Source organism: Juglans regia, chromosome 7, assembly GCF_001411555.2.
Source record: "Juglans regia cultivar Chandler chromosome 7, Walnut 2.0, whole genome shotgun sequence".
Lineage (NCBI taxonomy): Eukaryota > Viridiplantae > Streptophyta > Magnoliopsida > Fagales > Juglandaceae > Juglans > Juglans regia.
In genome coordinates this window covers 45,107,068-45,119,102 of record NC_049907.1, presented here as the reverse complement: position 1 = coordinate 45,119,102, position 12,035 = coordinate 45,107,068, and the positions used below count along the sequence as shown (strand labels likewise).

The window sequence follows — 12,035 nt, the reverse complement described above, 5'->3', positions numbered from 1 at the left end:
AGTACTCAACAACTTTAGAAGGTGATATTAAAGCAGCAGCACATTCACCATTAATAAAAGCAGGGAATGTAATACATGAATATACACATCTCCAACACATATACACATATACACATCTAAACTTATAGGGACCTTAAGGTAGCTGATCATATGTAACTTAAATTCAAGGGCAACACAACCAGCTTGTACTAAACTAATACATGGAGTAGTATATATCTTTGTTGTAGACAACTTCTCAAATCTTCAAGCTATTGCACAGGCAAAAGCATAGATGGGGGTGATTGAGTTGTACGTACAGGCAATCTGGTCCAACACCTTCATGCCAATGTCATCAATTCTGAGTAACAATAAATGGCAAAGTCATCATAGTCTAGTAACCAAGGTTTCCTATCTAATATTGTTACTATAACAATTAAATAAAAGCCATAACTCTTGGATAAAAGAAAAGGCCATAGCTGTTAATGTTGTAGTCTCATTTATGCTTTATTGACGCTATTAGATTTCAACAATAGATGAATAATTGAAAACAAGTATTTAATTTGAGACCAAAAATCTTAATTCCGTGAATTATTCGACATGCATGCATAATATGGTTGGCTTGATATATAGATCATCAATAAGCAGCTAGTGCTGAAATAAATGAAGAAGAAGATACAAGGTAGATGGAAAAAAACCAGTGAGAAACACAAGGCCACAAGCACCAGAGGCTAAAGCCATAAGCACTATAGACTGTGAGAACATGGCATCCCGCTTATATCTATGATCATAACCAGCCCCATAGCACCACTCTCTTTTCAAGAGCTGCTGAGTTGCTGTAGTAGTACTAGTACTACTGCATGTGAGTGATCTCGTCTCCTTTCTCTTCAATTCTTCAATTCTGTCACTGGGAATATTCAGGTTGCCATCCACAATGTTTGCTGCATTTATATATATAATCAAATTATAACAATTATATATTGAAAGTTCGATGATCTATCATCGATCGAAGTAGTAGAGTAGTACTACTACTTGTAGCTGTACTTAATTCGAACTTAATTCTCTTAATTCCATTTGGGAAAGAGTACTAGCTAGTACTAATATTATTGCTTTGATCATCACATGCATGCATGCATGGCATCATGTATATGAAAATTAAATACCTCTGTCCTTGAAGCTTTGAGATCTCACTTGGGGGTAATACTGGAATAGCTTATGATTGCAAATAGGTTGGCTTGAGCTGCAAAACGAGAATTGGAAGATGGAAGGCATGCATCATGTGAGTGAGAACGTTGATGGCCGAGAAGCTTGCTAGCTGCATGCTCCGGTCTAATATCTTTCACGTATTTATACCCAACATTTCTGATCTGAAGCATATATATCATCACGCTCCCTCTTGAGTACTGATAAGATGGCATTTGGATCCTTGGATGGATCAGTACTAAAGCTAGCTTTTTAATTAGCTAATTAATTTATTTATTTACTATATATATTGGTATATATATATATAATTATTATATGCATATTGTTAATTTCGGTTCCATTTGATAAAGCTATATATATATATATATATATATATATATATATTACAAGCCTACCTAGCCTTATTGCGAAGATTAATTAGATTTGTAGAAAACAATTAACTAACCACAGTCTTCCAATAGTGCAGGATCAAGGAATGACCACCATAAGGGATTCAGAGGCAAACACCAAAACTAGGTTTCTAAATGCAACTCGATTTGTAAGAACAAGTAGAATAAGAAACCAGACGTGCTTTGAATGATAAGTATCACAATTAATTGACGATGATTGAAACCCATGAAAGCATAAAACTGATCTTAGAAAATAAAAGAACCAACATTGGCTTAAGTTGAGTGATCCTTTATCCTCCAGAAACCATACTACAGGTAATACAAGAATTACATTGTACTTTGCACACCTATTGAACTAACAAAAAGAAAGTAAATTAAAGAGAAGGGAATAGATGGGATGCAGAAATTAGAGAAACAAGAAAAGTAATGTACCTGCCATTTGGAAGTACCTAAAGCAGTTTGCAACTCTGTACAGAGTTCATCCGAATCCTCTAGTGATAGTATTTCTCGCCTCTCTCTTACCCATGTCCTGTATGCTGATTCCATTCTGGAATTATGAACAAGGGAAAAATATGTATATAACCAAATGTCAACTGTACAACCAAAACTATATAAATCAAACAAACACAATAACTGCAATACATTCCACTGAAAGGATTAGGCACCTCTTCATCATTAGGAAAGTTAATAAGGCCAATGGTGCTAAAGAACCCACTTAATAATGAATTTTATAGTGAAGGAAGATAATATTTTATTTGTTGGGAAGTGTTTACAATACAGCTCCCTGCGACTGCTCTAAAAAGAAAAACAGTCTTGTGGGGTGCATATTGAATGTCATAAAATACTTGAATGAACCTTCCCTAACACTTGCAACTGCCTTGAGTGCCAGCTTGCAACTGTCTTCCTTTCCAGACTATGAGTGAACAATGAAAGATGGGAAACCATGTCGTGTAAATTTTATTGTAACTAGTAATATTCAATCGTTATTCCAATCCCAAAGAGGTGCTTCGTCCTAAAGCATACTAGATCAAAACTATTATACAAAATGCAAATGGATAAAACTAACTATAACATGAAAATATTAGTTACAAAGGCAACCTCCCCATTCGAGAAATATACAAGGAAACTCATACATAAAGGGACCATACCGCGTGAGCAAAACCAAAAAGAGAAATAAATGGACGTAGATAACCCGAGACCACCAGGTCCAACACCCTCCAACTAACTAATATAGAAACAACATCAAAATCAATGAAAAAGCTACAAGAAATTAATGCAATTTCTGAAACACTATTTGCAATGAAATCATTCCAAGCCTTGCAATAAAACCCACAATAATCCACATTGGAATCACCGAACTCCACACTACGGAGAACTCAAATACAGATCCTTCAAACACTTATTGCGAAGTTCGATACTTATATCACCGAACCTTTCAAAATTAAAAATTTAACAGACAAATCATCAAACTCTCACATTTCAAAATTAAGATCATCAGTGGGATTCAATCTGGTTTGAGTCTGCAAGCAGGGTTGATTTTTATGAAATGACTGGAATCCATCTTTCACTTCTTGGGTTAATCTAGTAAAACCTGACTGTTTACTGAAATTGGAAGTTCCCGAAGGGAAATTACTGTTAGTCCAATTGTTATAGCTGCTACCAAAGATCCTTTCACCCACAGTACTACTGCCAGTACTGGAACTACTCATTGAGCTGCAGCCCGCAGTAAAACCAAAGAAGTTTTCGTGACCGCCCCAAGAAGCATCTCCAAATCTACATCTTGGACTAAGAAGGATTTTCTTATTAGAAAAACCCATTAAAGAAAAATTAAAAAATCAAGACTATGGTCTGGAAAAAACAACAGAACTCTTGAAAGGTAGAAATTATATGGTAATTGATCTTATACCAGAAATGGGAATTGTGGCTCGGGTTGTATCCTTGAAGCATGGGAAGTTGGCTGAGGTTATAGATATTTTGATCTCCACTTTCCACAAGATGCCTATGATCCACTAATACTGTCATGTGAGGAACATTTTTTTTGTATCATGAATCGATAAAGAAACCCTAATTTTTCTTCTTGATGATCAGAAGGGAAAAGCAAAACGGAAGTTTTGGTTTACCTTGGTTCGAATCATCCACCTTCTTGCTTCTGTACATCTAGCGAAAGTGCCAAAAGTGCAAATATATGGAAAGTCATATTAAAATTAAAGCGAATTATGCCATGCTATAAATTTACAAAGGCAAATATGTCTAGAAATCATTGCTAAATCGTTCCTTTTTAAAATCAATTGCGCGCGAATTACCTGTAAATGGCTCTTGACATGTGCAATACTTAATCCTTTTATGTCCATCATCTGAAGAACCATCTTTGTACGAGGAGCTTGAGCGAGATCTGTGAGGAGGAGAGCAGATCGACGGTGAGAGAGAGGGAAAGCTTCGGTGGAGGGGTTGGGGACCGTTGGGGGGGTAGCTACACCGGTATATGGAGGTGACGCGGCGGCACTGGGAACCCAAGGGAGAAAGGACTTCGATCGTGAGGAGCGAGGGAGAACTGCGGGAGACAGAAACCGCGAGGAAGGGGCTTGGCTGGGTTGGACGGCGACGGTGGAGGTGGACGGCGACGGTGGGTCGGCGGCGGCTTGCAGTGGCTGCTGCTGGAGGCATGAAGAGTGGGGATCGGGGGAGAAGAGGGATTGGGAAGAGACGGGAGGGGGGGAGGAGACGGAGGGAATTAGAGGAATGAGGGGAAAACACGGGGGATTTAATTTTATCACTTTCCCCGGCGTTACTGATTCGCCGTTAATAAGAAAATGACTTTCACAGCGGTAACATTCGCTGGGAAAAATATCTATTGCGGCGAATTTATAATCACCGCAAATAAAAAGCTGCTATAGTTAAAATCTCTTTTTTGCGACGATATAAATCGCCGGGAAACGTACAAAAGTCGCCGCAAAAAATAAACACTAAATTCTCCTTCAACATTCGTCAACTTTGTGATGGAATTCTTCGGCGATTTAAAAATCGCCGTAAAAAGTCTTTTTTTGCGGCGATTTTTGTTATGACAATCTTAAAATCGCTGGAAAAAATCTAATTTCTTGTAGTGCTAATATTTTTAATTTGAATTACTGCGCATATATGCAAATGGTGGGTTTCGGTAGAGGGTGAGCTAGAGGCATGAACAAAGAGAGACAATTCCAAATGGGATGAAAAAAAAAGGCTGCGGGAAGCACTGAAGAAGACGGTGCTTTTTTATGTTGAATGTCTTTTTAATTTTTTATATCAGACGGTAATTGCAGTGGTTGAAAAATCAGAGATGAGATCAAATTATGTATTCTGCGTTTGGATAGCTAGGCAGAAGAAACACGTCATACAGCTTAGATGAGATAATTTGTATCTCATTTGGGCATCCAAATCGGATTTAAATTTATAAGTTAATATGATTTTATGTGATATGTTAAATATATTTTAAAATAAAAATAATTTTATAATCTAACATACCACATCAAATCATATCAATTTATGATCAGATTACTTTTATGAGATTTTTTGGCTAAAACATTTTTCAAAATTAATTTTTCCCTTACGGGAAAAAAGAATCAAAACTGCCCGGCCTAGGGGAATATCACTTACAAAAGGAGTAGTGTTACATCTCCCGAGAGATGTAGCCTAAAAATCCACCCAAAAGGCAAAAGTTGTTTTTTTATTCTTTATTTCTTTTATTTCATGTATTTTTTAAATCATCATAAATATTTAAAAAAATAATAAAAAATTCATAACACTATTAAAAAACACTTCTTTAATCACTAAAAAAAAAAAAAAAAGCCTTCGGGACACGAATTCGGATCCAAATTCGAGTCCCAAATATTTCTCTTACAAAAGTTAAGTTAGCTTTTGTTCCTTTTTTTTCCCTATTTTTGCCACGCTTGCAGGACAAATTACTGTGGATGTGAACAAACAAAAGGTGATCAATCCGAATTTTTAGACACATTATCAAATCCCTACCCATTTATATATATTCTCGAAAGTTTAGATACCGATTTACTGATGTTTAACCGTATGACAGGAATTGAAAAAATAAAATAAAATAAATAATAATGCTACTTTATCCTTTCATTTTGACTTCTCATTTTGAACATTCATGTATTTTTTTTTACTTATTGATTAAGGAAGTGACTATTAGTGTATTGATATATTTTTTTATTTTTTAAAAATGTTTAAAGATGATAAAAAATAAAAAAATAAAATACATGAATTTTGCCTAGGCAGCACATCCGACGGTCACTGCTGGGCGGCTAGGGCAGTAATTGAGCAGAGCCGAGCTCGAGCTCGAGCTCGAGCTCGAATTGTTTATTTTTTTAATAAGATTTAATAATTAATAAAATAAATAAATAAAATATTTAATATTTAATTTATACAACTAACAAGTAGAACCTCTATTGAATTATAAAATTTTAAAAAATTTATAAATAATTAATATCTAACTAGTTGATATTTATCAAAAATCACAATATATTATATGCTTACATATATTATTAATACATACATTTAATATGATAACATATATCTATTTCATATATTGTTCCTACATACTATTACATGAAATTATTAAATTTTATCTACTAATTATTATACAAATTATAAAATATACCTATGAAGTATATTCATTATATAGACATAAGTAATTAAATTACATATTATATTTTTAATTATAAAAGTGGTATGCTTACATATATATATATATATATATGTATATATACATAGGTGTGTATATATATATCAATATATGAATTAGTTTTAATTTAATCGAGTAGGCTCGAGTATGAACGAGCGGGCATTAACGAGTCTTAGTTGAGTCAAGTCAAGTTTCGTTAGGTATATGTCATTTACAAATCGAGCAGGTATTTGCTTTTACGAACGAGTTTTTTTTTTTTTTCACAAGTTGAGTTCGATTTGAGTTTAATCGAGAGAATACCAAGCGGGTTATCGAACAGACTGGTTCATTTACAACCCTATAGACAGCCTAACATTACTTAAAAAAAAAAAAAAAATAGAACGAAAAGGAATTAGAACATTGGCCTCGAATAGCAGAGCTGTAAATTATTCGATGTTCGTGTAATGGTACTATACGATAATATTTACAACACAAGTGTACTGGTTATAAAAATGGGGGTACAAGATCAGGATGTCTTAATTAAATGTTGAGAGGGTCGTTGCCCAAAAGCAGTATATAATAAGAGGATTAAGGCGTACCCAGTAAACAAATAGTGCTGCAAGGGTTGTACAATTAATACAAAATCACGCGTAGTTAATTACTCGATCTTATATATAAAAAAACCATGGTCGATTGTGTAAAACGTACAATTCATGACGATGTTTATACAAAACTATGATCCATTATCATCACGTAATTAATGATATTGAAATTAGTCTTAATTTTCAATTCAGTACAAGAAAAATATTTATTTGTGATCAATTATTTACGATAAAAATGACTGTTTGCAACGAGAATGAATCTCTTGTAGTGATTTATGGGCAATTATTATACTAAAAATCCATCAAACTTAATGTTGAGGACTAAGTATCGCATTAGCTGTTTTTACCGATCGAGTGCCCAGAAAAAATTTAATAAATAAAACCTAAAACGGTATGAGCAAACGGATCAATCGATTTTGATTTTTGGGTAGTGATCTAATAAGATACGTGAGAACGTTCTTAAAAACCTGATCTGCCCAATCAAATAATTATCAGGCTTGCAAGAGAATTTTTAATTGCTGCAACAGTACTATTAGGTTTCCATCAATATTATTGTCAGTGAAGTGAAGCATTAACGAATAAGCATGCGATTCCATTCACACTATGATGATCAGTAGAACTCGTGTTTTATTCGTGGAATGTTTTTATCTTTCTGATCTTCCTGTTGCACATCATGGATTGACCCTTAGTGGTACTGCATGATCAGGTGACCGAGACAGTCAGCTAGCTAATCTTTCAACGAATCAAACTCGCTTCACCTTTTGATCTTATAGTGCCGAGTCACGTAGCAACTAAATGCGATCGAGAGGCCGCGCGCATGCATCAGTATTAATGCTGCATTTGAATTGTGGTAGAAATGCTTTAAGTACGTCTGCTAGCTAGCTAGTGACCACCTTTCCGCCGGGGCCTACCAGGCCAGGTGATCTTGCCTATGACGCCGGCCGGGCTTGGTGCAATATGGAGCATGCATGCACGATCTATTGCGTGTACGCGGTTAGGGTTTCCCGCAATAATAAAGCAAAGCCACATGGACCATGATCAGTACTCCTGTGGATTTCCAGGATGCTGTTGGGAAACCAAATGCAGGCTGGGTCATGTAGATTTTCATTTTGGGTTTGGTATGTAAGGATGTGGTTGTGTCCAAATTCATCATGATCTAGATGAAATGCTACGCAGAATAACTGGATGGTCAATACTCGTTGACTTGACATATATATATATATCATATATATTATGCTGGTAGTTATGTTTTATATATGTTAAGACTTCAAATATGGTGTGCTAGCTCCTGTATACACGATGAGCGTTTAATCCTGGCGCCCCCAGGAGCCGGCCGGTGGCTCCTGAAACTTTGGGTTTAATATTTGACTTGGCCTTGATCAGTACCTTTAGATCAATTTATGGTTGAATAATTGTGAATGCTCTGCAATCTCAAGTTGCAATCAAGCTAGAAATATTCCATTTGAATTCTTAATGGACCTATCTTATCATTCAAAAGTGAGACCGACACAAGCAACGATCGCAATATGTAAGTGTTTGAAAATTGCCGACTAATAAAAAAGCTAGCTGTAGTAGAATTAATAGCAGTAGTACTGGATTAATATGAAGCGGTATTAATCATTAGTTTGAACACTTTTCACAAATGAATTACATGTGTTTTGAAACACGAGGGGATTTCATTTTCCACAAATAAAACCAGTACTACTACTTCAAAATCAATATAATCTTGATCTTGTTTTATTTATTTGTGGCTGATATATATAATGCATGCACGATATCTTCATCGATCGCATTGGAAGAGAAGCTAGAGCCAGCTTATCAAACAGTGTACGCGTTTTATAATGATCTGACGTCTCACATCTTGGATCATAACTAAGAAAAAGTCATGGCATAATTGTAATTTACAGAAGAGAATTCCATCTTCTTTTGGGTGCAAGGGATATTGATCAGGAACAAGACGGACGTATCCCTTTCAAGGGAGGCCAGGTTGGTGGGTGGGTAACTTATCAGGTCTGCAACTTGCGCTCACTGTAGCAATGGTGCGCGGCAAATGGAACCCCCAACTATCACATCTTAAAGCATATGATCAAGACGAATATTGAAAAAGAGAATAAAAAGATACATATATATATATATATATAAAATATATATGTAATGTGTCTATGTGTAAAGCTTGGCAAGGTTTTTGAGTGGGGTGGTTCCACTGGTGGACACTGCTTGCCTTGACAGCTCTGGTTAAACCCTTTTTGGGACCCAGCCTAGCTCTCTTGTCATCATGTACTTAATTTGCCACTTGGACCCACTAATTCAGATATAGGGGTACCCCAACCAGCTCTTTTCCTATATATGCTCATAGTCAAATAAAACGGCTATGAAAAAGATTGATCTGCTTTTGATCGAGAAAACGAAGCCCCTTTAGATCTTAATTATCTTCTGCCATAACTCGAAGAATTTGATATATAATATGCAGCAAGCTAGCTAGCTAGCTCTAGCTAGGCTGCGTGTCCATCATGGATGTTATGATTTTAGAATGAGGAACATTTCCTGAGAATTTATATATATATATATATTGACGATTCGAAGGCCAGCTTCATGATTCAAGCTAGTGGGGGAAAACTAAAGCAGATGGAGATCATGTGTAGAAGCACAGTATACATAGTTGTTGAGTTTTTACCAATGTAAGTAATAAACATGTTTGATATTTTTGTCTAAAAAAGGGCAATGCTAGAAGAACAATGCAATCAACCACAATCATTTAGAATAAAAAAAAAAAAAGTAGTACCATTCTCCGTAAAGATACCATAACTAAATTTGTCCTTTGATGCGGACTTGGAATGATTTCCATCAAATTAATTAATTAAAAGCATCAAATTCCTTATATAACTAGTTAGGGAATCGATGCATGCATGTCCTACAGATATTGATCAAAAGTTCATCATGTTTTACTCTTTATAGTACCAAATTTAAAACCGAGCTAGCCCACCAATGATGGCCTTGGTTACCTTATATATATCAAGATCATTAACATAATACATACATACATACATCCATCCATGCATGCAATAATTCTGTTCTTTTCTTTTGTCATTCATCCTACAATTAAAATTATTTAGATGAGATGGATTGCGTAGGAAGTGGACAAGTGCCTAGCAGTAGTAGTTATTAATCATGGATCGGGGGGACCGTATGCAGGTTTAATTTTCTTCTTACTAATTAAAGTGCTTGCATTGCCAGTAGTACTAGTCCTATATAGCTAGCTATATATAATGCACCTTTTAACATGGCGTGGGGAGCAACTGGGTCACCCCGGCCAATGCTTTTAATTACTTATGGTTTAGACGATGTTATATAACCCTTCATAATTTATCCTCACAACATCATCGAACCCATCCATCGATGAAATTCCCCCCAACATATTCAATCTTTTTTTTTTTTTAATGAAAAGTACTACGACTATAAAAAAAATAATAAAAAATTTGACGTGATTTCATATGATTCGTTAGATTTACTTTATAATAAAATTAATAACTTTATAATTTTATATATCACGTCAAGTCACGTTAGTTTATGAGTTTACTTTTATGCATATAATCTTTTTGTATCTAAAATATTTTTCTATATATATATATATATATATATGGGGCCTTAGAAGTTACAAACTCTTAATGACAGTACTTCGATCATCATCAAGATAATTGATCAGGTGGGCACCCCCATGTATCGAAAAGAGTAATAACATACAAATTAACCAAATTAGTTACTACAAACCATATAAATTAACTACATTTATATGGGAGTGGGGTGTACTGATCATCGATCTGGAGCCATGGCGATACTGTAGGGTATTCCAATACTTTATGAACACATTATATAAATATATATATATTATATATAAATGTTTTAAGGGGTGTTTAAATCTGGAAATAAAAATAAGGAAATTAATAAACAGGCCAGATTCGGTTTTATTCTTGTATAGGAATCATGACCCATACATATATGGAGCTTCAAGCTAAGAAGATCAAAAACAGTATGCCGATGCACAGGGTGTTGGGTTTTTGAAGTTTGGTTTATTGTTATAGTGGCAGACTTTATACCCAACCCGACAATAATTAGTTACAGTTTTTTAGTAAATTTTGAATGAGACTTGTGTCATGGAACGTAGACTTTGGCCGATAGACTCTTGGGAAAAATTTTGGCACTATTTTTTACTCGAAAAGCGTCAGGCAGAAAGTTTAATCGACATTCATGCGACAAGTGGCTCGAGCATAACTCAATCAGAGAGTTTGCTCAAGTCTTGCTTGAGCTAACATCGGACTAAGAGTTCACTCACGACATGCTCAACACTCCAATCAAGTGAATATAGTAGAAAAATAAAAATTAAGACTTCTGTTGTGTAACCTTATAAATATGCTTATTATCATGAACATTATAGCCGATTGAACAATGAAATTATATCCCAAAGTATATTTTGTGATTTCTCATTATAATAAAATTCTTTACAACTTCATAAACATAAGCACATTGCTAAACCACGTAAATTTGTATCATCATTTCTTTATATTTTTGTTTCCTTTTACTTTCGTGTCATTGTTTTGGAGAACAGGGGGCTGGGATACACAGGGCAACAAGACATAAATATTCACAATTAGTGTTTTAAATTTCGTATCGTACCGGCCGGTACGATCGAAATTTTTCGTTTCGGCTGTCTGGCCGGTACAGATACTATATATGTTCTATACCGACTAAAATACCGGCCATATCGGACTAAATTTCGGCCTGTACCGGCCTATATTTCGGCCGGTACCGGCCGATATTTCGGTCTGTGTGTGTGTTTTTTTTTTCATTTTTTCAAACTACAAACTTATTTTTTAACTCCTAATTCAGACTAGACTATTTATAATTTATATATATATTTATATATAATTTATTTATAAATAGACTATTATTTTGGAATATAATTTATATATATATTTATATATATAATTTATTTATAAATCGACTATCACGAAACGTTATTCCGAAACACTATCTTAAAACGGTATCGGTATCGAAATATTTCGTTCTAGTGCCTTGACCGGTACGACGTCCGGTACAGTATTCAAAACATTGTTCACGACTCCAACACGGGAAATAGATTCCGGCCAGGATTCTTTAGTACTGATCTTCTATATGTGCTGACTATAATTATTATAATAATTAATTAATCCTTTTCAT

The 12,035-nt window shown here is 34.8% G+C and overlaps 1 protein-coding gene across 1 annotated transcript in view; it reads left to right on the top strand.

The window, feature by feature from the left end:
* Window positions 1-1,291, top strand: part of LOC118348957 (auxin-responsive protein IAA27-like) — a 3,009-nt gene extending 1,718 nt beyond the window's left edge. The window contains exon 3 of the mRNA XM_035691570.1: window positions 1,206-1,291. Within this exon, the coding sequence (XP_035547463.1) occupies window positions 1,206-1,291 (86 nt within the window). The remainder of the gene's footprint in view (window positions 1-1,205) is intronic.
* Window positions 1,292-12,035: the final 10,744 nt, after the last annotated feature.